Source organism: Petaurus breviceps, unplaced genomic scaffold (assembly GCF_028583685.1).
Source record: "Petaurus breviceps papuanus isolate PSGF00001 unplaced genomic scaffold, PetGlider_PUasm1.0 90763, whole genome shotgun sequence".
NCBI classification, from domain to species: Eukaryota; Metazoa; Chordata; class Mammalia; order Diprotodontia; family Petauridae; genus Petaurus; species Petaurus breviceps.
In genome coordinates, this window is record NW_027187340.1 from 13,261,117 (window position 1) to 13,288,485 (window position 27,369).

The 27,369-nt window shown below is 34.4% G+C and overlaps 1 protein-coding gene across 4 annotated transcripts in view; it reads right to left on the reverse strand.

The window, feature by feature from the left end:
* Positions 1-1,302: 1,302 nt before the first annotated feature.
* The window catches only part of NCKAP1 (NCK associated protein 1), a 123,665-nt gene continuing 97,598 nt past the window's right edge, over positions 1,303-27,369 (reverse strand). For 2 of the 4 annotated variants that reach the window (XM_069068586.1, XM_069068585.1), the window contains 12 exons: positions 21,981-22,199; positions 21,639-21,769; positions 21,272-21,369; positions 14,174-14,267; positions 13,617-13,658; positions 10,728-10,810; positions 10,196-10,276; positions 7,851-7,944; positions 5,971-6,087; positions 4,987-5,096; positions 3,230-3,319; positions 1,303-2,212 (listed from right to left, as the gene is read on the reverse strand). In XM_069068586.1, the coding sequence (XP_068924687.1) occupies positions 2,096-2,212; positions 3,230-3,319; positions 4,987-5,096; positions 5,971-6,087; positions 7,851-7,944; positions 10,196-10,276; positions 10,728-10,810; positions 13,617-13,658; positions 14,174-14,267; positions 21,272-21,369; positions 21,639-21,769; positions 21,981-22,199 (1,276 nt within the window). In that variant the 3' untranslated portion in view covers positions 1,303-2,095. The remainder of the gene's footprint in view (positions 2,213-3,229; positions 3,320-4,986; positions 5,097-5,970; positions 6,088-7,850; positions 7,945-10,195; positions 10,277-10,727; positions 10,811-13,616; positions 13,659-14,173; positions 14,268-21,271; positions 21,370-21,638; positions 21,770-21,980; positions 22,200-27,369) is intronic. The other 2 variants (XM_069068587.1, XM_069068588.1) reach the window with 1 other exon arrangement.

Sequence of the window (27,369 nt, forward strand, 5' to 3'; positions counted from 1 at the left end):
AGAAATCAAGTAACTTGCCCAAGGTCACACTGCCAGTACCTATCTGAGGAAGAATTTGGACTAAAGCCCAGTATCAATTTGTACCACTTAGAGCTGCCCCATTTAATTCCATAAATATTAACCTGACAGAAAGAAGTAACAGGACAGCAATGGAGATAGCAGCTTTCACCATTTGGCCAACTTCTTAATGGACTCACAAAAACTGAAAATATTAAGGCCTTTTTACTTTGAAAACAGATACCAGATATACTAGAACTTCATGATGAAAAAGGAATAGCTTATGTTAGGTGTAACAGTTTACTTAAACAAGGCTATTCCGGGTCTAACACAATTTAGGTTAACCATCAATAAATCTGGTAATTTTTTTTTTACCTTGTAGTACTACAAAATACATTTTAAAATAACTTGTGGACTATTTTCTGTTTTCAATATAGAGTAGACAAATCATGAAATAAATAAACATAATGTAATATTCTTGTGTTCCAACTACTGAATTTCTTAACAAAGAGAACCATTATAACTGATGAAGATGTATTAGGCTTTTTTACGTCTTACCAAGTTACCAGTGTGTACATAAGCAGCATCTGAAAACAGAGACTATACAATATCTAGATACAAGGCTGTTGAAAAGCAGTTTTCAATATACTGATCAAAGAGGGAAAACATCTGGTTGCTTTCAAGTTAAGTGAGCAGGATCTACCCTTCCTGCCACTTTAAGACCAACTTTAACAGAGCCTTTATATTTCTCTCAAGTACACTAAACACTGATGTAGGAATTTTAAACAATATTCTCACTGGTTCCATGTTCATTTATTCTCTACCCTTTTAAGTAAGTATATTTGGTCACAGGTACAACTCAGATTGACAGGCACCCATGTTTCCCTTTTAGTGCTGTATTCCTAAAGCAGTAGTATATTTCAACTGTGGAAGGCACTTCACTTCCATAATCAAGGGTAAATTACTTTAAAAGAATGTTTAATAAATAAAAACTGATTCTCTGATTAGTGCTGAAATTGAATAATTCTTAAAATTTAGCACAAATTGTTTTGGACTGGATTAATGATTTCACCAGCACCCAGAATTCCTGGTGAAGAACTTTCTCTTCCACAATAGGCTGGCACTTGCTCTGAACTTAATAGTCTTACAGAGTTGCCTGGGAGAATGAGGTGTTAAGTGATGCTCAGGATTACACAAAAAACCAGAGTGTGTCAGACGGCTGTCCATATTGCCTCTCTGAACAATATTACCAGAATTAAAACATCTAAATTTCATTCATTAAGTAACAGATCATTCAAAATGTGATACAGTCTAGTGTTTATTTATGTTATGGAAGATACACTTGAATTTCAAAAATTTAAAACATATAAAAGTGGTTAAGGGCTAACATTTTATCAACATTTGATAAATGCATAAGAATGTTTATTATACAGCAGGATACAATGGTAGTGCTAATGCCAATAGGGCATCATGGATGTTAGTTTAAAAAATGTCACTATGCTTTATACAAACAACAACATTTGCTGTCGTTTAAGAATATGGGGGCTTGGTCTGCTTCTAGTTATCAGCAGTCCCATAACATTTTAAATGTTATATAGTGTCATATTATTTAGTTTGGCAAATGTTTCAAAATAAAGAAAAAAGTAGAAATGTCATTACTTCACAGAAATGCACATCCAATTCTGGTTTTCAATAAGAACAATAGGTATAGATCAGAATTCTCTCTATATGAAATAATTTACACACAGATGAAAGCTAGAACACTATCTAAAATAATCACTAAATATATTTTTTAAGAAATAAACAAGCAAGTATGGTTTTGCATTATCAAATATCAAAAATGTGTAGTTGATGTAGTGTCAGAAATTATGTTCTAAAATGGAAAAAGGAATAATTTCAGTGAATGTGCAACCTAAATCAACCAACTTTATATTGTAGTACAACAATATTAAGAAACCACTGATCAGAAATACGACTGTATATAAGAAAAAAAGTCCATAATCCACAAAACTGTCAGGCCATAAAATAAAATAGCTCCATAGTTTACAGGTAAAACTGAGGCAACAAAAATGCGTGCTTATCTCTGGTAAGTAGATATTTATGCAGAGGATGTAACACTTTGTTTGTAGACAGCATGGTAGGCATTTCTCAGCAAAACATAAGGAAAACAAGATTCCAAAAGATCCATTGTCAGGAATGGTGATTCCTGCACAATCTGAAAAACACCAAAAGTCCATAAGAATTAAAATTCCTCATAAAACTATACTTCAATTGCTTTTACTTATGGTCAAATGTAACAAGAAAGCCCATGTGCTAATTATTTTAACTGAATAGAAAACTAATAGCTAATGCTAAGTGCCCAGCATGTTCAAGTACAAAGTTAAATCAGGTTACTACAGTTTTCCATCAACAAGTATTTACTAAGTACCTGAACTATGCTCAATATTGTGCTAGTTATCATGTATTAAAAAAACAAAAAAGCAAAGAGCAAAGTCCATACTCTAAAGACATAAATATTTACTGAATGGAAGAATCTAATTGGAGAAAAAAGACCAACACATGGAACTGAAGCAAATAACCAAAAGGCTGAATGGTCAAGTCCAGGCTCCAAGCACTGCACAGCTTTAGAGAAGATCAACGAAGGCTTAAGTAACGAGGGGGAGACTTCTGGAGGATGGATTTGAAGTTTAGGCAAGATTTGAATAAGCAAAGAGGAAAAGGCAAGAAATTTCAGATGAGGAGAACATCATAAAATGGCAATGCACATGTGAACATGTGTAACATGTTCTCTAGAAAAAAGAACAAATGCTAAAAGCATAGAAATAGTATAGCTAATGTGAAAAACAAACAAAAAAACACCACAAAAGTCGGGTAGAAAAATCTGAACTTTGCTGCCATAGGAAGCAGTGAGCCATAAATATTTCCCAATAGCTCATGTAACATAATATATACATATGACAAAGAATGCTCAATAACTGTCTACTTGGCCTTCAATTTGCTTTAACCTGATATTACTGTTTTGATGTCAAAACATAAAAACCTAATTATTGTTAGGGTATTTTCTAAAATGACAGGACAACAAAGAGTGTAATGAGAATAAAGATCAAAAGAAGATTTTAGGTGTAAGTTTTGTGTAATTACAAAATTATCAAAAAAATTAATGTTCCTGAAAACAACTGATCTAACAAGAACTTACTGAATTGTTAAAAAAGTAATCAAAATGCAGACTTACCATGTCTAGCAGTAAATAAACAGATTCCCTATTCCTCGTTGTAGTTTTATCTGTCTCTTGACCAATTTTCAACAGACTAGATGACGCAAGCTGAAAAGACATTTTAATTTCATTGCTTTGTGTCTCTTTTCTTTTATTAGTACCTTTTGTCTTTATACTGTTACTCTCACTTCCAAATATATCCCCCTTTTATCCACCTAATTTAAGAGGAGGCAGAGGGGAGAAGGAGGAAAAATGTTTAGAAAAACTACCAACACTGCAAACTGAATATGACATTATATGGAGTGGCACATTATTCACAGTTCTCTACCTCTGAAAGGAAGAGAGATACTCCTCCTCTCTGGGACAAAGCTCAATCATTATGATTACAATGCATTCATGTTTCTTTTTGTTGGTATTCCTACTATTTACATTATTTCAGTTTTTGTATATTGTTTTCTTAGTTCTACTTACTTTGTTCTATATCAGTTCATAAAACTTAAGTCTTCGCAAGTTTCTTTGAATTTTATGATCTAGTTTCATCAGAAAAATTTATAAATCTGACTGTAGAAAACTGCTAATTTTTCAAATAAGATGCATTTTAGGGGGATACATCCAAATATTAATTCATATATCTACATAAAATGTACATAACCAATGTCTTTTTGCACTTAGGAATTTTATAGAATATTATCATTCTTGTTTTTAGGTCCAAAAATGTAGAAGGCTAAGACTCAATCTTTTTAAAATCATGCAAGTGGTAAGATCTGCAAACCAACAAATTCTCTTTTACTTCATTTTCAAAATTTTTATGTGTAGTACCCAAATAAGAAGAAAATTTCAGAGTAACCTATATATCCTTACAAATAACATTAGTATTTACTTATGTCTATCTTAGGTACCCCTCAAACACAGAAATAAGGATTCTGAGATAGAAGTTATTTTTCATTAAATATGCAATGTACTGAACAATACAACATACCACTGTAATCTAAAATGATCAAATATTTATATATGTATTTTTCTTTGGACCACTATATTTAAAATCATACTATTAGGAGATAACTTGACCCTGGTAAGAGCTATTACTAATAGTAAGGAAAAACAACCATTTTAGACTAATCTAGCTACTCTTTTAAGATCTGGGCTAGATTAATAAAACAAAATTTCTTTTGGCAATGTGCATTACTTTTGTTGTTAAACTTCACCACCATTAATTTTCTCTTCACCCCAATAGGAGATAGAAACATGCATGAGAAAGTCTATCTCTAAGATAAGGATATTCTCTGTGTCTAAACTCAGTTATCCGATCCCTTCCTTTTCAACATCCTGGACCTCTGGGTATAAGCAATAAGAGAATCTCCAGAACAGACCAAAAGGTAACATGAGATGCTAGGAGGGAAAAGGACAAACTACCATGTATAATGTAGATTCCACAAGAAAAAGGATGGGCTTTTGAAAAAAAGGCAAAAATTTTTTCAGATTATCTATTCAGGTGACCTAGCATTCATATTTTCTTTTAAAACAGGGTTTCTAGATTCTGGATCTTGTTTCTAGGATCTATGAATGTTTTTTTAAAAAAATTTTGATAATTTTTTTAGCATAAATAGTTTCCTTTGTAATCCTATACATTTTATGCATTTGAAACCATTATTCTAAGAGCTCCACAGGTTTCATGAGACTTGTGACAAAGAGGTTAATGACATAAAAAAGATTAAGAATCCTTGCCTTAAAATAAATGTGTAAGCCATGAATTTTTGAAGTTAAATAATACATACGGCCAGAAATTCTTTAAGGCGATCTTCAATGCTTCCTTTGTGAATAGTAAACAATGCTGCAGCAATCTGGTTGATGGCTTTTGCCAGGCAATGTATGTTGTTGCAGTGTCCTAAACCAAAATTCTGACAGGTTATTATCAAACCTACATACTTAATAAAAGGAAGAAATATTTAGTAGACTGTTGCTTCAATATTAATCTTTTATGGCCTCAAAAAATGTAAGGGACCATGCAATTCAATTAAAGTCATGGAATGATCAAAGGCAGTACTAAAGGCACTGACCATCTTGTTCACCTACTATTACCATAAGCAATATAGCCAGAACTAATATGTATGTACCCTCCTAAAGCTTGTGTTTAAAAGTAAAATGGTGAGCCTTATAATAACAATACCTCACATCTGTATAGTACTTTAAGATTTTGCAAAATGTTCTTCTTACAATAATCCTAAGAAGTAGGTGATGTAAGGATTAGTATCCCTATTTTACAGATGAAGCAACTAATGTAAGAAGTTAAGTTACTTGCCAATGGTCACAGAACTAATGTGGTTGATGACTGGATTCAAAACCACATCTATTGATTCCAAGTCTAGTGCTCTATCTACTACATCAGTGGTATCAAATTTAAATAGAAACAAATCCCTGAAAGCAGGATATTGACTTAGAAAACCACAAATTAGCATTATCTATGTTGTATTGCATTTTAAAAATTTTATTAAATATTTCCCAATTATATTTTAATCTGGTTCTGCAAACAAAGGAGTTTTATAGCCCATGAGTTTGACAGCTTTGCACTGGTCTTTAAAAGGTTTTTAGTAAAAAATTTCAAAAAACTTTTATAGAAATTTTACACAGTAGTTGTATAATATGGTCCGTGGACACATTCTAAGAAATACAATACCAACTGCTTGAAAGGAAACTAACACTAAATGTCATTTCTCTCCAATAGCCAGAGATTCTTATTAGAAAATATAAAGCTTTGTTACCTTCAATAGCAGGGCTGTACTGAGACATAACGTTACTGGCCAGTGTCGGTAAAGAAACTGCCACGAAAACCATAAGGAGGCAGGCAATTTTATATTCTTCTTCTGGACTAATGTTTTCTGGGGAAAAACAATTGAGAATAAAAGCACAGGTTTTTTCACAAGGCTGGCCCAATAGGTGGTCACTTAAGTGAAACAAAACCCAAATTGTAAAATTTTAAAACCACACTTCTTCATTAGGATCTGTGAGAACAGAAAAACTAAATCCAATTTGGTATCACACGAGATGGGATGGAATACCAAAGTTGATAATTTTTTCTAAAATCATATATATGGCTCTTAAATAAAATATTGTCTTACTTTTCCCAAAGATTTTAAGGCAAAAGGGGGAGAAAGGGAGAGGAGCTGTGTCAAAAACTAGATTTCCTTAAGTTTTTGATTCAGAAATGGAAAAGGATTATCAACTTCTAATGAAATCTTACTTTGGACACTTCAGACATCTATTGCCTCAGCATTTCTCCTGAGAAATCCTTTTAAAAATGTTGCTGAAATTAAAATATATAAGGATCTATATAAGATTTAATGTAAAGAAAATGGGAGTGAGTTTCCTATATGATCTACTACTTGTACAAGTTTATTTAACTGAAAAGGAACTATTTATTAATGAAGCAGAGACTATGCTTTCAGGTAACAGTAAAACTTCTTTTATTTAGAATTATGTAGCTTTTCCTCATGTGCCTTCTGACTCCTTGTTTTTTAACCACTATACATCATACAAATTAGAATCTCCACCAAAATAAGGAAAAACTCTGGAAACAGGTGTAGAGGAGGGAAAAGGTGAATTCATGAAATCCAAACTATTCTGGTCTCTGGTATCATACATAATTGAAAAAATTATAGTGGATGTAAGTAAATTTATTACAATAAAACAGTACTCCAAGAAGAATAAAGATAATCAAGTCCCACCCTCAAGTCTCTCTCTACTCAAATTAATATTCCATACCATTTTTCCTAAAGTACAAGTCTGACCATATCACTGTTCCCCCTCACCCTATCCTATTCAACAAACGGCAGCAGTTTCTCTATTACCTCTATGAATGAAATATAAACTCTTCTACTGGGTATGTAAAGCTCTTCACACCTTGGTCCCAACTTACCTTTATAGTTTTATTAACTATAAAATTTTTTCTCCTCAAACTGCTTTCCTCCGCAAACATTACAATCCAAAAAAATCTGACTTTTTATTGTTCCTCATATATGTATTTGATAACTCCCATCTTCCATCTACTTGTCCTTACTTAACTGACTGTCCTTCATGCCTGGAATGTACTTCTTTCTTATTCCCCTCAGCTACTGGTGTCATCCTTACCCCCACATCAATCAGTATGTATTTTTTATGTACGTGTTATCTCCTATGAGACCCTTGATAGCAGGCACTGTTTCATCTTTGTTCTTGTGAATTAAGAACCAGACACATAATAGAGGCACGGTACACTACTGTAGGTTTGATTTGGTGACTGAATAATGATTAAAGAAAATTAAAATATTATTAAAAAATATATCAAGTTCTACATACATTAAGAGCTAGAAAAGGAACTTATTAGAAAACAAAAAACTCTTCAAAGATAATGTTTCTGAAGAAAGAAACTGTCAAAATAATTCTTAGAAGTAAATGCAAAAATGATCATTCTAATAATGAATTCTACTTTTTTGGGGAATGTTTTGATTCATAAAGTAGATACTGTGGGTAGTAACTGTAGTTTCAACTAAACTTTTATAGGAACTATATTTTGTTTATGATTTACTTTAAAGTGAATTTACAAAAAAGCACAAGGGATGTATTTACAAATACACTTTTTAGTCTGCCATGTCTGATTTGTTACCTGATTTCTGTGAAGACAGTGCTACAACCAAAGCCGGGTCAATCTCACATGGCAATCCTGCAGCTGAGGACAACTCATAAACATTCATTGCAACCTGAAAAAATGATGGGCATTACAAAGTAGGAAAAACTTAATCCCAGCAAACTTCAGTTTCATCATTTGTAAAATGAGAGGGGTGAACTGGATGGGTTCTAACATCCCTTTCAGCATTTGGTCCAAGATCCCATGCTCCTAAAATGAAATAATAATTGAGCCCAGAAGAATAGATAGCCTTGAAAGAAAAAAACAAAAGAGCTCAGGACGGAGGCATGGGGGACTCTTGAAGGCAGGAGATGGACATTGTTCCAATAATACAAGTTGTTTAGTTCCCACATGTAAACAATTCAAAGAAAACTATGTCAATACAAGCCAAGAGTAGAGGTATTTATCTGGAAGTGATGGTCAATAGTGACAAAAACCATGGAGAAGTCAATCAGAATGAGGGATGAGGAAAGACAATTTAACAGTTTATGTCAAATGCCCTAACCTTAGTTTCTTCCAGTGATTTACTCCTCTGCTCTTAAGTCAGCTCCACAGAGGGATAGTCATACTGCTAATTTAGGACTGCTGAATGTCACTGATAGGGGTCACTAATACAACTTTGACAATGGGGTCTGTGAAGGGAAGTAGAGTGAAATAAGGCTAGAAAGTAGGCTGGAGCCAAATTACAGAGAGCCTTTAATACCAAGCTAAAGTAACTGTACTTCACAGAGGGTGGTCTGATCAGACTTGTGCATTAGGAAGGGTATTCTGGCAGCTGTATGAAGGACAGACTGGAAAGAAGAAAAATAGGAAGCAAAGGGTCCAGTAACAATGCTATTACACTGGTCCAGGGAAATTAATTCCTGAATTAGAGTTGTGGCAGTGAGTAGGAAGGAGACCAAGGACTTAATAAGGACTGCAACAACAGAACCATCAAGATTCAGAAATTAGGGGCTGCTAGGTGGCGCAGTGAGTAGAGCGCTGGCCCTGGAGTCAGGAGGACCCAAGTTCAGATCCAGCCTCAGACACTTAACACAAACAAACAAAAAACCTAACCATGTGACCTTGGGCAAGTTACTTAAACCTAATTGCCCTCAAAAAAAAAAAAGATTCAGAAATTAATTGGATTTGGAGAACAGAGAAGAGGAAAATAACTCTAATATCAGTATTTGTATATCAAGACTAAAAAAAATTGTGAATGATGTACAAAAAGTCAAACTGTACTTGTAGAACTTTCAAAAAACACAAACAGCAGAACATCCGTGAGTTGTGTTTGTCAGGTTATATAATGTGGGCCAGTAGTGATATAATGAATTGTAAGGCTTGATTTACAAGTATACATAGGTACACTGAAATTTATCTTTTTATGATTTGTTTCCCCCATGGCCATTATGTAATACATACCCAGATCTTTTTGAATTGCTCTATCTACTAAGAATGGCCTATAATTCAATTAGTTTTTAGAAGGGATGTTATTTGGTTTGCAAGCTGCCAATGCCTAAGGGTTTCCCCACAACCACTTTCACCTTTACACTCTACATAACTATCTAGGTTACCAATTTCTAAGTCTTCCTGATCTGTTCACATAACTCATAACCTTCCAGTGTCCTCAATGGATAACAAGATACTCTTACACGTGGATAATGATCCACTATAATCTGCTCAGCTGAGTACTTAGTAAAATTACCTTACTGTATTCACTTTAGCTCTAACTAAGTGATAAGGCTCACCTCTCAAGAGCACCATATCTATATACATTCAGTTCCAAAGGCCCATTGCCAAGCCCTCAAACTGAATCAAGAATGTATCATATTTGAATACAGTTTAAAATAGGCATGGAGATCTATTTGTATACTTACAAGAGTTTAAAATGGTTTTAAGGGGCGGCTAGGAGGCGCAGTTAGTAAGAGTGCTGGCCCTGGAGTCGGGAGAACCTGGGATCAGTTCCGGCCTCAACTTAACACCCACACACAAAAAAACTGGCCATGTAACTTTGGGCAAGTTACTTAACCCCAAATGCTTTAAATAAATAAATAAAATAAAATTGTTTTAAACTTAAGGCAAAGGAAAATTATCTTCAGTCAACTTTATACTATATAAAATTATCAAAGAGCATGGATAACCAGAATGTCTGTGCATCCTGAAGACAAGTTTTGAATTATTTTTTTCATCACTTAGGGAAGTTGTCTGAAGTTAAACATATGACACAAGTCCTCTAAAATCACAAGAACAACTTAATTTTGGATTTTTCACATATTTTACACAACTTAAAATACTTAATTTTTACAAACTATATAAATGAAACTTGCAAGTAAAAATATTACCTTCATATCAGTTTCCCTTGGAATGTGGTCCTTAAAATCTTCAATTGAACTTACAAGGAAAGGAATGTGGTAGGATAAAACCTAGGAAGGATAACAAATACATATTCAACCTAGATTATTTCAAAACAGGGATCTCTAAAAGACAAAAGTGCAAAATTGGATTTATTCTATTTTTTTCCAAGAAAGTTATTTTTATTTTACACATCATCAAGTGGTTTTCTAAATCATTTAGACATTTGGAAATGGAATACATTTAATGCTGAAATGATAATTGCCAAAATGTTTTAAGTATTATTAAAGTTGAAAAATGCAGAAACTGATATCTAGTTAAAGTATAACCCATGGATTTTAAACCTGAAGTTGGAATCAGTTCCAACAACACCATACAAAATTTTAATTAAAATAAGCTTTTATAGGAGGCTGAATTCTGGAACTGACTTGATTCTATACATGGGTCTGGCTCTGTATGAGATATAAATACAATTTCTGGAAAAAACAAGTATATGGGAGCAGGTTTACAGTGGATTCTTACATCTCTAAGTGCTTCTTGTGCCAGTGATCGGAATGACAGGATTACACCAATTATAGTCATCCTCTTCAAAACACTGTCAACAGCTAAAAATTTTTAAAGGATGAAGAAGAAAAATAAATTAGGTATAGCTCTTCAAATGTAATCATCAGAAATTTTTTAAAAGTAAATTATAACTGCTATTAAAATAAGCTGAAATACTCAAAGGGATATGCATAAGATTGATTTAAATTTTTTTCGTTAAAATTTAACATCCTAATGTGCTAATGAGATTGAATGTTTTTTCTCTCAATATTTCTTCATCACGCCCATGATAAATGGATGTCCAATAGATAGATCTTAAACTCAATATATCCAAAAGAGATCACATTATCTTCCCCTCCCACCCCCCCCCACTGCTCCTTCTCCTCTTTCCAATGACCCTGTTACTGTTGAGAATGCCACCATCCTCCAAGTCAAAAGGGCTTGCAACCTTGGTTTCATCTTTTGACATCTCACTCACACTCACTTCACATATCCGATCTGTTGGAAGCCTTGTCATTTCTACTTCCACAACCTCTCATATCCACTTACATACACACCATCTGGTACAGGCCCTCATCACCTCATACCTCAACTGTTCTGGTTGGTCTCCCTACCTCAAGCCTCTCCCCATTCAAATCCTTCTTCCACTTCCTTTCCATTCTTCTTACTCTATTCTCTACTATGCACTCTACAATCTACTAACACTCATCTTGTTATGCTATTCTTTGCTTGTGACACTAGATCTCCTGAATGTAAGTATTTTTGCTGGCTGACCCACATGACTGGAATACCCTACATCCTTACCTCCTGTCTTCTGACTTCTCTGTATTCTTTCAAGCCTTAGCACAAAACCTTCTTTCTTTAAGAGGCCTTTCCTGGTTTCCCCCACTGTTAGCATCTTCTCTTTGATATTAATATCTGTGTGCATGTATATGCATGTACACGTGTACACAAATATGTGTGTCTGTACACATGTACATACATACACATAAGTATATGCCCTGTGTTATGCATATGGACATAGGCACAAATATGTGTAAATCTAATGCACACATATGTGTATATATGTATGCACGTACATATACACACAATATGTATATGTCTTGTATTTAAATAATTGCTCACAAATTGTCTCTCCCGTTAGAATGTGTGAATGTTTAACAGAGTACCTGTCAAATAATAAGGTCTTAATAAATGTTTGATGCCTAGCTTAGTGACTAGAGACGCTATCTTAAGAGATTTAACCCTTTTAACTTTGTAACTCATGCTGGGCCCACGCTGTACTGATCGATTAGTGCTACACATAACGTACTATATCAAGTTCATGTTTCAGTTTCCATACCGGCCAACTTCTCTGATTGCTGACCTGCTATTCTGCCCCCTCTTCTAGTTCTAAAATCACAAACAAATCAATACAGTCATAGCTACTGTGTATAGTGTATTAATATACTCCCTTATGGTTCTATTCACCATTCTTGTAGCTTCCCTAATCAAAATGGCTCTCCTGAACCACTCTGACCTTTTGGACTGCTCCCCCAATGAAATATAAACTCCTTAAAGGTAGGAACTACCCTACTTTTGTGTTCTATCCTCAATTCTTAGTGCATAAGTGTTTTAAAACTTTTTTTCATTCAATTAATCATTCATACTCTGTAATACCTAGAAACCCTTAAGATGAAGGGGTTACAAAAGCATAAAAAGCCTGAAGCTGAGCAAAAGGAACACTCATTTGGGAGAACAGGGCACAGTGTTTGAGACAGAAATTTTTAAAAAGAATCTACTTCTTCAGTCATTTGCTTTCTAACCCCAACAATAAACCTATTCCTCTAAATTGTATAACTGTTTCATAACCATGGCTTTTGAAAAAGAGGCAACATGGTATAGTGAAAGGAAAAGTGCACTTGGTAGCATAAGTACTTGTATTCAAGTTGTGACTCAGTCTCTAACTGTATATCCTCAAGCAATTCACTTTGCTTTTCTGGGATGGAATTCCTCATCTATAAAAAGAGGAACCTGACTACATGATTTCTAGGTTAGGTAATACTTCTTGCCCTAATATTCTAGGAGTCAAATCTGAAACTATGCCGGCTGGAGATTTTTTCATGGGTTTTGATTATGTACGTGTAAGTTCAAAATAATATGAATCTGAGCAAAAGCCTACCAAAATGTTCTCTCTGAAAATTGGCAAATTCTGTTTAAAATATCAGTAAATTCAACTGTTTCCATTTCACGGAACGTTAAGAGAAATGGTGAAAGAAGATACGGTACTCAATACTTAAATGGTATGACTGCTTCTAACAAAACGGAACACAATGCAAAAATCAATGGCAGAGTTTAGGTTAAGTAAATGATAGATAAGGGGAGAAGAGGAAAAAAAGAAGAGGGAAAAATGGAAAAAGAAAGAACAAAGCAAAAAGAAAAAAACAATGTGTAAAAGCAATAGAGCAGGCCTGTAAAATCTGCAAAAAAAAGAACAGAAAATATTTCTAATATATTTATTTTCAACCAATAGTGGGAATTCAATTGACACCAATGTAATTTGAAAAATGCATTTGTGTTTCTAAATCTGAAGCATTCCATTTTTTTTGAGAACAAGACAGACTAGTCTAGCAAAATGTCTCTTTAAAGACTTCCTATTTTGTCAGCATCCTTTTCATTTAAAAATATTTATTTTATTACTGACTAAACATTCACTAAAACACTTTCTAAGGAAATGAGGTTATAGTGTAAACATTAAAAATGCATGCAATCCTATACAATAACAACATACTAATTCGGACTAATAGTGAAGATTTTAAAATGAAACTGTGATACTGGCTTTAAGAAATATAAGTATTACTCGAAATACATAAAGTAAACTGAACTAACCGGCAAACAAAGTGCTTCTAACTTGATGTCCTGCTGGGCCTGCTTTAATGAATAGATAAAACTCATTTGTAATTAGAAGCATCCCTGTACATACAATTACTGTCCAAAGTATTTTAAAAGTTTGTTCTCTAAACTAAGCTGAAGAGGTCCTTTCTATTCTTGTTCACATTATCTATTTAAGCAAGCCTTTATCTTTCAGAGAAACCCCAGGAAAAACCAGCCTTAAGGATATATAAAAACTGAATTAGTAAAATCTAAATTAATGAGGTTTTACTGTATCAAAATAAAAAGGTAAGAGATATTTCACAGAATCTGCTAATAATAATAAGGATTTATCTTTGACAAAGACAATGGCATACCAATGTGTTGATTTAGAGTGAAAGAAAAATTACTTAAGACAATGCCTGGATACTTAACTTTTGGCTGTATGAATATTTTCTAACTGTAGATGAATGGCATTTTTTAAACATTTAATTATCTATGTAAGTTCAAGGCAAAAGAAAACATTAAGGTACAGCCAAAGACTTTTTTTTTTTTTTAAATTATGAGTTACCCACAAGATAATCTTTTAAAGAGAGCTGCCATCTGGTCTGGTTTGTCAAAGCTGGTCCTCATTTGTGTTAGGACATCAACATTCTCCACCACAAGTTTCTAAAAAGAAGAAAGACCTTAGGTCAGGCATAGGCCTTGGTATGTTAATAAGATAAGAGCATACTTAGGAAATTACAATCTGGCAAGCAGGAATACAACTCATGAAATCCAGATGCTCTGAACTATCTTTTCTCTAAAGGTACTACACAATTATTTAGAGGTAAGCCTTAGTTTTCTTTTTAACACATCAAGACAGAAAGGAAGGAGGAGTTTGCTGAAAAGCATTGAAAATAAGTAATGACATTAAGGACTGACTCATGGGCAAATTATGAAAGCTAAATCTAACATAGTCATAGAACTAAATTCAAATATTTGAAGTGCTGTCAAAAAAGAAAGAAATACATTTAAATACACAAAGTGGAGGAATTAGTATTATAAAAAAATACATTAGGGGTGGCTAGGTGGCACAGTTGAGTAAAGTGCTGGTTCGGTTCCGGCCTCAGACACTTACCACTTACCACCCACCACCCACCCACACACAAAACTAGCCGTGTAACCTTGGGCAAGTTACTTAACCCCAATTGCCCTCCAAAAGGCAAAAACAACAAAACAAACAAAAAAAAACACTATTGAATGGAATAGAAGTGATACCATCATCCTAGGATGGAGATGAACTGAATAACAAAGTTCTTCCTCAATTCTTTAGTTCTTAAATAATGAGGTTCGTTTGGGTTTTTTTAGTTCTAGCATTACCAATTACTTGTGCTAGACAAATCTACTACTAACTTTTGCGAATTCCTATTCTGAAATTTCTACCACTGTACTAGTCCAACGTCCTAATCACTCATTCTTAGAATATTACCTACCAGTTTAGTAGTTTATCTCTACTGTATTAAAATTAATCTTTATACAATATTTTTATGGTATGTTTTCCCATACAACGACTAATAGTACCTTCTCTAGTATATCACAGTTAAATTCAGAAGCCCCAAAAATTCAAGGGCTTCTACCTAAAGAGATCCTGTACAACCCTATTTCAATTTCATTTCTTTTTATTTTACTACTCATACATTTAGAAAAAGCATCTAAACTGAGTTAACTATGTGAGGTGACAACTAAAAAATCAAGTTTGAACTTAAGGCTACATGAAGAGAAATTCTATCTATTAAATGAGGGAAGTGATAGTTTCAATAAATCAGGTCCTAGTCAGACCATATCTAGTGTACTACATTCAGTTCTGGCATTATATTTTAAGGAGGGCATTGATAAGCAAGTGTCCATCCAAAGAAGGGTAACTAAGATGGCAAGGCGATTTAAAACCCTGTTATTCAAGGAATGATTAAAGAATTAGAAATGTTTAGCCTAAAGAAGACATTGAAATAATGATGCAATGTTGAAACATTTGAGTTGTCCAAAAATGAAACAAAGAAGATGCCCCCAGAGTTAAGAGTTTCCCAGGACTAGAGGTATTCAAGTGAAGGCTGAAAAGTCAACAATTTGTCAGGATGATATAGAAGTAATTCATGCTTCAAGAAGGGTTTAGATTATGATCTAAAATAAGACTTTAAGGTTCCTTCCAACTCTTAAAACCTGCTCTACTTTTTGCTAGCTCCCACCTGCATGCCTTTTACATTTGCCAATTTAACTAGATGTCTCTTCTCCTGTCAGTCCAGTGTTTGGGTTATGTTTGACACTTAAATTTTATCTGCTACTAACATTATTTGATTTCCCAAACATAAGGCTCCTCCTTTGTATGCCTGGCAATGGTAGACATTGTACAATTTGTACTAACTGCAATAGTGGAAAGAACACTGGATTTGGAGTCTAAGGTCCTGGGTCACAATCCCAACTCTGCTAGTTATGATGACTATGTCACCTTGGTTAGTCACTTACCTTCTCTGGGGCTCAAGTTTCTCCCATGTAAAGTAAAGATGCTGGACTATGTGATCTCTGAAGAGCGATTCAGCTCCAAATATTTAGCTCCATATTTGTACTTGTGATTTATTGGCTAAAAATGAGTCTTACAATTTTAAGGATATGGTCTATCTTTTCTTCAAACAGTAGCTTTTAATGAGATTCTTTTTGTATCCCATCCACCTCTAATAGTACCAAGCACAAAATCCCAACACAGATAACTGAATTTCAGACAAGGAGTGATATTTATTTACCAACAAAAAGACTGCAAATTAAATACTGAAAACAAATCAACTGAGTACAAGGAAAAACAAGAATTTTCTTTCTTTACTGTTGTGTTAATTGATATAATTTATATGAAAGATCTTGATTTCTTATTTAATTTATATATATGTTTTCTGGGTCCCTATGAGGAACTATGAGGAAAAATTGATCTGGAAATTTCTAAAAGAATTCTTTTGGCAGGGGAGGATAGGGAAAGTAATTGGTTCAATGGGCAAGACTCCAAATGCAACATCCCAGGAATTTGAGGAGGGAGAGAAGTCTGGTTGTTTTTCCCCAAGAAAGTAATAAACACACTTTACTGCCAGCAGCATGTATGCATAAAGTATTGACTGAGTTTGAAATACAATTTATTCACAGTCACCAGATATGGAAAAAAAGCTCTGCTTTTCTTTATCCAAACACAAGTACATTCTGAAACAAAAAAGCCCTCTGCTTGAGAAAGAAGTGAAATCACCTTGAAAATGGAAAGGGAATACAATACCCATACACACTGTTATTTAGTTTAAAATAGTTTGAGAAATACTAAGCAAACTTTAAGCAAAGAAATGAGCTAATTATTCCATATTCATTTCTTGTTAAAATGGACAGAAGTTTAACTTTACCCTTCTTAATAGCATGGAATGCTGAAAAGAACACTGGACATCAAGCAAAAGCTAGAATTTCGATTCTGACAGCTGCGACAGAGGCTTTATCACCTGGTCAATTAACATCAATCTAAGATTGAAGTAAAGATTTATGGGATATTCCTTAGTTACCTCACAGGTAAACTTCTGAGGAAAAGTTTATAAATAGCAAAATACCATATAAATGAGCCTTCATTATTGTAGGAAATTAATGGAGAGACCTTAAAAAAAAAAAAAAATATATATATATATATATATATAGAGAGAGAGAGAGAGAGAGTGCTTAAAAAGAAAAAAGTAGAAGTTTCATGTTATCCTCAAATTCTTCAACAGCATAGATTAGTTAGTGTACCATACTAATTTTTACTAAATATGTTGTCCAAAAAACTTGTATTATGACATTTATAAGATCACTTGTCAAACTATTATTAAGATGACAGAATCATTAATAAGGTAAGACAACAAGCTATACCAGAAAGTAGAAATAACAAAGACCTTAAGGTTCAAGAATGTGATCTACTAATTCATTCTGTGACAATACGTAAATCATTTTTTTATTTTCTCAAATAGATCTCTTCCAAGAAAGAGCAAGGCAGCTATCACAACAATGCTACAATAAATCACTCAAAAAATAAAACTGTATTACTTTGTTGTGTCAATACTATCAGATTCTGAATGATCCTGGCAATGGAATACTAATGTGATATAAGAAATTATGTAAGATATGATTTCAGAAAAACCTGGGAAGACTAAAATGAATTGATGCAAAGAGCAGTAAGTAGATCCAGGGGAACAGTATATACTTTAACTCCATTGTAAAATCAAACAATTTTGAAAGATTTGAGAACTTTGATCAATGCAATGATAACCATGATTCCAGAGGACTGATAATAAAGAATGTTATTTACACCTCCTGACAGAAGTGATAGACTAAATATGTAGAATAAGACAATTTTTGGACATTATCAATATGGAATTTGTTACTAGGATTTTTATTTTCTTCTTTTTCTCTACTGGGGATAGGAAGGAGAAAAAATGCTTGATAATTGAAAAAAAAAATTTAAAAAAGAAAAAAAGCATCTTTGAAAAACTTTCCTCTCTTGACTCTAGCATTACCTTAAAGCCATCAATTTTCTTCTTTCAAATGAATAGATATGCATAGATAATACTTACGTGTAAAGTGCCCTGCTAAGTGCTAAGGAAAGAAATAGAAAAGTAAGGCAGTCCCTATTCTCAAGGAGCTCACAAAATTCTAAAAGGGAAGACAGCACATACAGAAGGTTTCAGTTTCAAGTAAGAGAGGTTCTATAGGTCTAGTGACAAAGCATATGATAATGCATCATCTTTAATATCATTTCCTCAATTCTCAGATTGGCTGCACTACTCCGGACATCTCACTTCTCCACCATGCCCTAGGAAGCTCCCTATGGGATAACCTCATCATCCTGTGAGACCTCTTAAGCCTTGATATTCCACCTCATCACAACCTCTGGCTCTGTGATTGGAAGGTGGGGTCATTCAACCTCCATGTAAGAAAAGATCTTAGTTCAGTTATTCCCTCCTTTTTCACTTGACTCAAATGCATTAGGGACTTCTCTGATTTCCTTCACCCCCAAGTCTGCTTCCCCCACCCCATTTTCAGCTTTTTTTTGTTTTTTTGTCTTCCTCCACTGGACTGTAAAGTTATTGAGGACAAGGATGGTTTTCTTTTCCTCCATTTTTTTGTGTTCCCAGTGCTTAGCAAGGTGCCTGGCCCGTACTAGGCTTTTTACAAATGTTTAAGAGACTATTGGATATTTCCACAATAAAATCTTAACAATTTCTGAAGTTGAGCCATTTGACAATACCAAGATCTTTGGTGGAAAGAATTTTCTTTTCTAGATATTCATTACCTGTGACTGAAGCACCCACAGCTTCCAGGTTGCATTACTACAGAGGTTGTTTCCAAGGATTATTGTTGCAGGGGCTGATTAAGATCAGTGGTATAGATGGAGAGGAGGAGATGCTGCCATTCCCAAGGTTCTTAGGTGTAGACTTATGGCCTATCTCCCCTGAGATCTGACGGTAGGTGGTAGTGGTTTGACTTACCTAGCACATGTTACCACCTGTCTCTTGCTCAGGTTGCCTTGCTGTCTCAGTTAGGTTGGCTTGCCTACACAACAGTGCCAGTTGGCAGGGATGAATGACACCTTCTCCATATAAGTTGCTTCCCTAGAAGATGACTCCAGAAGAAAGACCCATGGTCTGGGGACTACTGTGACTCCCAGGGATCTTGGACATATCTACCCTCTGCAATTGGTAAGCAGCTAGTGTGGTAAGGATAGTGTCCCTTATCCATAGCAACTGTCCCCTTAATGACAGATGATATCCCTAGGATAGAAGTAGGGTTGCTGTGTGGGGTGCACTGCTATTCCAAAGGTTCTTTTGGGGTTCAGGGTCCTGGGCTGTCTCTACAGGCAACTGAAGTGAGGCAGCAGTTGAGATCACGGTGGCAATTTGACTTGTTTAACACATGTGGCCCCTTGCTTCTCCCTCAAGGTGCTTTGCTTGCCTCACAGGTGGCAGAGGAAATGGCTAGTACATTCTCTACAGGAGATGCTTCCTAGAATCCAATTTCTTAATTTTCTACATACATTGCCTTTACTTCTTTTCCACTTACTCCTCAACCTCTTGCAATCTGGTTTTGGACCCCATCAATCAACTGAACTAGCTCTCTTCAAAGTTACCAAGTTCCATCTTTTAATTGCTAACCCAATGGTCTTTTCTCAATCTTCATCCTCCTCATCCTTTCTGTGGCATGTGACACTGACTACTCTCTCTCTCTCCCTTGAATATTCTTTCTTCTCTGAATTTTCCTGGCACAGTTCTCTAGTTCTCCTTCTTTCTGCCTGATAAACCTTCTGTTTTTCCTTTTGCTAGATAATCATCAATATCTCATCCTCTTGTCTGCATATGCCCTAAGGCTCTGTCCTGGGTTCTCTAATCTTTTCTCTATATGTTTTCCCAGAGAATCCATCAGGTTTCATAGGTTTAAATGTTGCTATCATACAGATAACTCTCAGATCTATATATCCAGCCCTGCCTCTCTCTGAGCTCCAGTTTCACATCAAGTCAAGTAAACAAGCATTTTTAAGTGCCTATAAGTACCAAGGACTATGCTAAGTGCTAAGGGGTGCTATGGAGGGGGGGAGAGAGGGGTGGAAGAGGAGAGGAGTACAAAACCATTAAATACACACAAGCTAAATTAGAAACAAATTGGAGAAAGACATTAAGATTAGGACGTTTCATAAAGAAAGTGAGACTTTTATCTGAGACTTGAAGGGAATCCAGGAGGCTGAGATAAGGGAGAGATTTGGAAGCATGGGCAGGGCAGTGGGGGGGAGACAGCCAGTGAAAATCCTCAGTTGGGAGATACAAGGAACAGAAAGGAAGACAGTGGCACTAGATCACAAGGGATGTGGAGGTGACTAATACATGCAGGAAGCTTAAAAAAAAACTTTATTATGGAGTTCATTGAATTGGGGGGGAACAACACATAATATCAGACCTATGCTTAAAGAAAGATCATTTCTTTCAAAGCTCAGCTCAATAGCATCTTTCTACATGAGGCCTTTTCTGATCTTGGCTGCTAATGCTAGTCCCCCTAAATGAAATGTATACATGTTGCATTCCTCTAAGAGTATAAGCTCCTTCGAGATCAGGGATTGTTTTCTTTCGTCTCTGTATACACTGTCTAGATCTTTGTGGTGTTTGTCCTTCTATCTTGAAGATGACCATGACATCAGGAAGGAAATGCCATGATGTGCAAGTGAATATGATTTAAGTGAGGGAGGCTGTGTAAAGTCACCAGCCTCATCTGGGTCTAGTGGCAAAATATGGATCAGGACTGCTAGAGAGAAGGCCCTCATTGTTTAACTAGTACCTGGCACAGAGTTATAACTGAATAACTAATGCTTGCTGATTAATGATCATCATCATAAATGTTCACATTTAAAAAGCTTCAAAGTTTTCAAATCACTTTATTCACGTTATAACTGGATCACCATTTGTTTGGAAGTATTCTAAAGTTGATTCTGGCATGGTTTAGATTAAGATCCCTTCCCCATTCTAAAATTCGGTGGCTGTTATTAAAAGTGATGAAATAAATTCTAGACAACATGTTTTATTTAATCATATCTACAATGACATTTCAAAACTAATTTTAAAGAATTAAAATACAGATAAAACAGTGAAAACTATTACCTTAAGTTCAGCAACTTGTGATGAAATATGCCACATAAGGCTTTCACTGAGGAACTTCATACCATATGGACCTAGCAATTCTGATAGTGACCTCATTTCTAAGAAAGAAAAATAATTTAATTCATTCGCCTGAGTTGAACCAAATTATTTTAAAATTAAACCCTTAAAAACCCCAACCATAACATGGAAAAGGAAATCGTAAGTGCACAGATCAGAGAAAAGACTTATTCTACAGAGAAAAGTAATTCTAGAAAGCCAAGATTTTACTTAAAAAAAAAAAATGACTCCAGTTAAGTACTGATTTTCTGTAATGAAACCTAAATAATTAAGACTACAAAAATAACATGAAATTTTCAAACAAGTTCACCTGATATGTCTGAATACTCTTCCGCATTGAAAGTCAGCTCATTTTCTGTGGGCAAATTCACAAATGCTTTCATTGCAGGAAAATAAGCTATATGGCCATTGCTGACTTGTCTCAGCAAAGTCTCCAAATACCTAAAGAGAAGCATATGATCATTATGGGAAGAGAAAAACCAAAAACTTACTATACGATAAACTTTTTACAAAAGAGGTTTCAACTTCAGTGGTGCTTTTATAAGGACTTTTATAAATTATCTAACCTTATTTTCTTCAACAAAAAAGGAAATGTTATTATACACAACTCAATTTAAGTGTACACACAAACACACTCAATTTAAGATCTTACCAATTCGTATATAGGCTTGTAATCGTTGGCTCTCCATGACTGTCTAAATGTTGTGTTTGTTGAAGAAGAACATTGTTAAATACCCTCGTAATGTCAATTTGCACATAATTTTCTATTGACTGGAGTACTGTCATGTATGCCCTTACACTTGTTAAGAGCTCTGAAGGTTTTGCGATTTCTTGTGTGGCTTGATTATACATTGTCATCCCCACAATTGACCTTTAAAGGAAAAAAGTAAATAATTTAAGAGATTGTTCACATTACTGAAAAACAATAATTCACTCAAATCCTATAAAAGATTGTATATAAGATATAAATATAGTTTAATGATGTAAAATTATTTAAAAGAAGACAGTGACTTACATGCTACAAAACCTTAGAATGTGGGAAGCTGGGATATTCTGTACCCTCAATTCAGTTCCATTTTAAAAGTTATAAGTACACTAATAAGTAAAATTTTGTAATAAACAAACACATCAAAGTAATTTTTACATATTTATTTTTTGAGTTGTCCACAACTGAAAATTTTATGGCAAGGGTTGGTAGTTCTTACCCCAACATCATATTCAACCTTCAGTTAAAATTTCATCTGGCCCTCGGAATATTAATGGTCCCTGGGGCCCACTGCTCAAAGAATAATTTGCCCTCTGGTAAAGTTGCCATGGTTCTACCATTTGGAGCAGAATCTTTGAACGATAAAGGTGAGACTGGAATGCTCTTCTAAAGAATTTTTCAGTTGAATAATGTTGCTAATTGAATATGTTGAGATCAATGCTTTAAAATTTTTCTTTTCATGACTTCTTTTGTCTGATAATTATTTTGAAAATTCAATGTTACCAAAAAAAAAGCGCTTTTGAAAAAAAGACACATTCATTCATATTTGAAATATTTCTCAGTTATATGAAATACTTTCATATTATCATTAACAATTTTTATAAGTTCTACTTAAGAGTTGCTGGTTTTCTTATTCCTGATTTTTTTAGTGAGTAGTTTTGAAGGTGAATTTGAAATATTTCTTATCTTTGTACTGAGAAACAAATGCTAACTTTAGTTTGGGTATCTTTGGGTTTTCTCCCCTCCTCAAAAAACGTATTCACCTTAAAGACAGTAATTTCATATCCATGTCACCTACATAAAGCATGTTTGCAAGTAGAGGCAAAAAGAGTATGACAGTAAAGTTATGCCTGAATTCTGTTTGTATACTAAATCCAAAGTCAAGATATAATATACAAACAGTGGAAAACAACACTTAAATATATTTATATCAGTGCATACCACTTTAGGAAATTTGTTTTTAAAAGTAGGATAGCAAAGATGTAAGAATTGAAAGTTGTGGAAAGTGTGTGTGTGTTGAATTTGGAGGGCACCAAGATGAGATTTGGCAAAGAGTAAAGGACCTGGTTGAAATTCCACCTCTGATGCATAGCTACCTGTATGACTTTGGGCAAGTCACCTAATCCCCTACTGGGCCTCAGTTCTCTGAACTGTAACGTAAAGGGATGGGATTATATATCCTCTAAAGTCCCTTCCAGCTCTAGATCTATGATCCTATGATCTCTGCTTCTTGAAAGATGTTTCAATGACACACACAGACCTAATGATGTGACACTGTAATTGACTTTAATTTTTACCCTGCTTAAAATGAAAAAATACTTTGAATTTTAGGGCAAACTGCCTAACAGCAAAAAATAAACAAATTGGAGTTACATTTATCAAAATTTAAGAAGGATATTTTTATATTTTTCTTGCTCAACTCTTATTTTAGAATTTACACTTTTGTTGTCATTTTTTTTTTTTGTTTTATTTTGAAGCAATCGGGGTTAAGTAACTTGCTCAAGGTTACACAGCCAGTTATTTCTGGGTATGGTGCTGAGTATCTGAGCCTGGATTTGATCCAGGTCATCCCAACACTGGAGACTGTGCTCTTACTCGCTGAGCCACCTGGCCACCCCTAAGCAATTGGGGTTAAGTAACTTGCCCAAGGTTTCACGGCTAGTTTTTTTTTGTGTTAAGTGTCTGAGCACTCCGGGCCAGCGCTTGTTGTCATATTTCTTACTAATGTAATGCTGAAATTATTCAGAATTATTAAAATCATAAGGAAAAGTAACTTTTGAACAAAGTAATTAAAATTTTACTTATCTGGCATGGATGAACATTAGAGATAATTTCCCACTAACACTGAATCTCTTTTCAATTACTCTGGGTACCTTAAAGCAGAGTAGTTTCCAGTATTTGATTTCTTCATATTCATAATTTATGACAATTCATAAGACAATGAACTTATTAGGATCTTTCACTAAAGGCTTTACTTCAATGTGTCAGAATGAAGTAGGGGTGATACTGGGGATCTTGATTTGAGGGGGTTCAGGGAAGGATTATTTTTACAAAATTTCAGAGCTACAAGGGATCTCAGTAGCCATTTTAGTCTAACCCATTCCTAAACAAAAGTCTCTATGACACAGTAACAAATGTTTATGTTTTTCTTTGCTTGGAGAGGAGGAGGCCATAAAAACTCTCATGAGGCTAGCTTGTTCTACTTTATAGCTCTTTTAGATGAAGTAAATTTTATTATGCTGATACTTTTTCTAATATTGATCCATTCCTGTATTCCTAAGTATAAATCCAACTTGGTCATAATGAATGATTTCTTGGATAAATTGCTGCAGTTTATTTGAAGGAATTTTGTTTTTTTAGAATTTCTGAATTGCTGTTCAATTAATATTAATTAACTGGAGCAGTTAAGTGGCACAATGGATAGTTCTGGGCCTTGAGACAGAAAGACCTGAGTTAAGGCACAATCTCTGTTAACCTCAGTTTTCTCAACTACAAATTGGAGATAATAACTGTACCTACCTTGTAAGGTTATTATGAAGATCAGATGAGATAATATTTGTAAAGTGCTTAGCATACTGCCTGTACTATAAAAATGCTTATTCCCTTAGCCTATAGTTTTACTTTTGGGTTTTATCCTTCCCTGGATTAAGCAGGATGATATTTGTCTCACAAAAGATTCCTGGTAGGGCATTTTATTTTTCAATTTCAGGGAATAATTTGTGTAGTATTGGCAGTAATTGTTCTTTAAAAGTTTGATAGAATTCTCCTGTGAATTAATTTGGACTAGGAATCTTTTTCTGTGGTAGCTCCTTTACACCTAGTTCTATTCCTTTTTCTAAGACTGAGCTAATATCTCTATCTGGTCTTCTGACAATTTAGATGTTCCTCTATTTGTGTTCATTCAATAAATATTTATTAAGCACCTACTATGCACCTAGGCACTGTGTATTCAGTTTTGCAAGCATATAACTGTGCATAAGAGGTTTGTATTATTCTTTCTACTTAATGGTTTTATTGTGATTTCACTATCCAACTCACCAATAAAAATACATTTATATAGAAGTTAGTATTTGTTTAGTTCTTTAAGGTGGCCGGTTACTACAAGAGGCAAAGGTAAGGAGGAAAGCCAGAACAAAGGCAAATAAATGTGAAATGAAATTTCATGTGTAAAAAACAGCAAGCAAGTAGGTGAGTCAAGCTGAACTGTATATTATGTGGAGGTGAATAAAGTATATAAAGACTAGAAACATAGGAAGGATTCAAGTTGTAAAGGGCTCTTTAACTATCAAACAGAAGACTTTATATTTAATTCTACAGGTAATAGAAAAGTAATGGGATTTATCAAGGGGAAGGCAGGAGGGTGAGGGAAAGATAGCCAACATAATCAGACCCTTGTTTTTGGCAGATTAGTGGAAGATGTACTGAAGTGGAGAGAGGTGTGGAGCAAGGAAGTCAACTTAAAAGGCTACAGAAACATTTAAGGTGAGAAGGGATGAATTTCTGAACAAAGGTGATTAGTGAAAAGGTGATACACAAGAGGGATTTTGTGAAGATAAGAAATGAGAAGATTTGGTGATGATGGCTTTGTAAATAAATAGAGAGGAGTTAGGGAAGAGAGATGTGGTGGTGGTAAAAAAAAAACCAGCAAGGTTTGGCAACTGACTGGAGAAATGAGGTGTCGAGATGAGGTTAATGGCAAGGTTGCAAACCTGCTTTAACAGGGAAGGTGGTGGTGTTATTGACAGTAATAGGTTTGGAAGAGGAGAGAGTTTTGGGGGAAAGACAATGACTTAATTTGGACATACTGAATTTGAGATGTTTGTGGGACATCTAGCTTGAGATGACAATGTGGGACAGAGATACAGAAAAAAGAATAAAACGAAGTAGATCTGGGAAGTAGCTCTTTAGAAATGATAATGGAACGCTCTGAGAGCTGAGAATATGGAAAAAATGAAAAATTAATCACTATTCTTTGAAACCAGCTATTTAACCACTTTCAAATCCATGTGTATACATATTATATATAAAATCTCTTTTTAATATGAATGTCTAAAACATATATAATCTAGCCCATGATAATTAAAAAAATGCTTTCCTAAAATGTAGTTAAACTAGATTTATATCATTTGTCAGGTTTACCACTGTAATCAGTCCACAAATATTTAAGTACTGACTATATGTTATTCACTAGGGTTACATAGACAAAAAAGAAATATTAAACAGTTCTTACACTCAAGGAACTTATACTGTTTTGAAGAAAATACCATGAAAAACATAAATACATACATAAAGTAAACACAAAGTGATTTTCAGGGTAGATGAGTAGGCTAGGTTTCACACAGGAGGTGACACCTGAGTTAAGTTTCGAAGGAAGGAAGAGATTTTTAGAGGTAAGGAATCTATTCTTGAGAAAGCCATACTAGTTCTTACAGCTACATTATTTTCTAAATAGTCACGATCTCTTCATTAATATGTCATACAATTTTCCTAGAAGTCAATGTCAAATTAACTGGTTTATAGTTTATAGATTTAGTCAGCCAATAAATATATTTATCAAGCACCTGTTATGTGCCAGGCATTGTACAAAAGTGTTGGGGATACAAAGAAAGATAAAAGACAAATCTCTGTTCTCAAGGAGTTAATATTCTAACAGAGGAGATAACATGCAAACAACTGTGCACAAAGAAGCTATATACAGTATAAACTGGAATAATCAAGAGAAAGACAGTGTTATAATTGAAGGGGTTTGAGAAAGCCTCCTGTAGAAGGAGAGATCTTGGCTGAGACTTGAAAAATTTCCAGGAAAACAATGAGGGAGAACACTCTACGTATGGGAACAGCTAGTGAAAATGCCTGGAGTCAAAAAATGGAGGTATTGTTCAAAGAACAGCAAGGTCAGTGTGCCTGGACTACAGAGTATATGGGAGGATATGTGAGATGGCACTCTAGTTAATGAGGTATGTAAAAAGAAAAGTTCTATTACTTGGACTCCCAAGTTCTAAAAGAAAACATCACAGAGATACTAAGATTTAATATAATAAAATTTCTAGTTAGA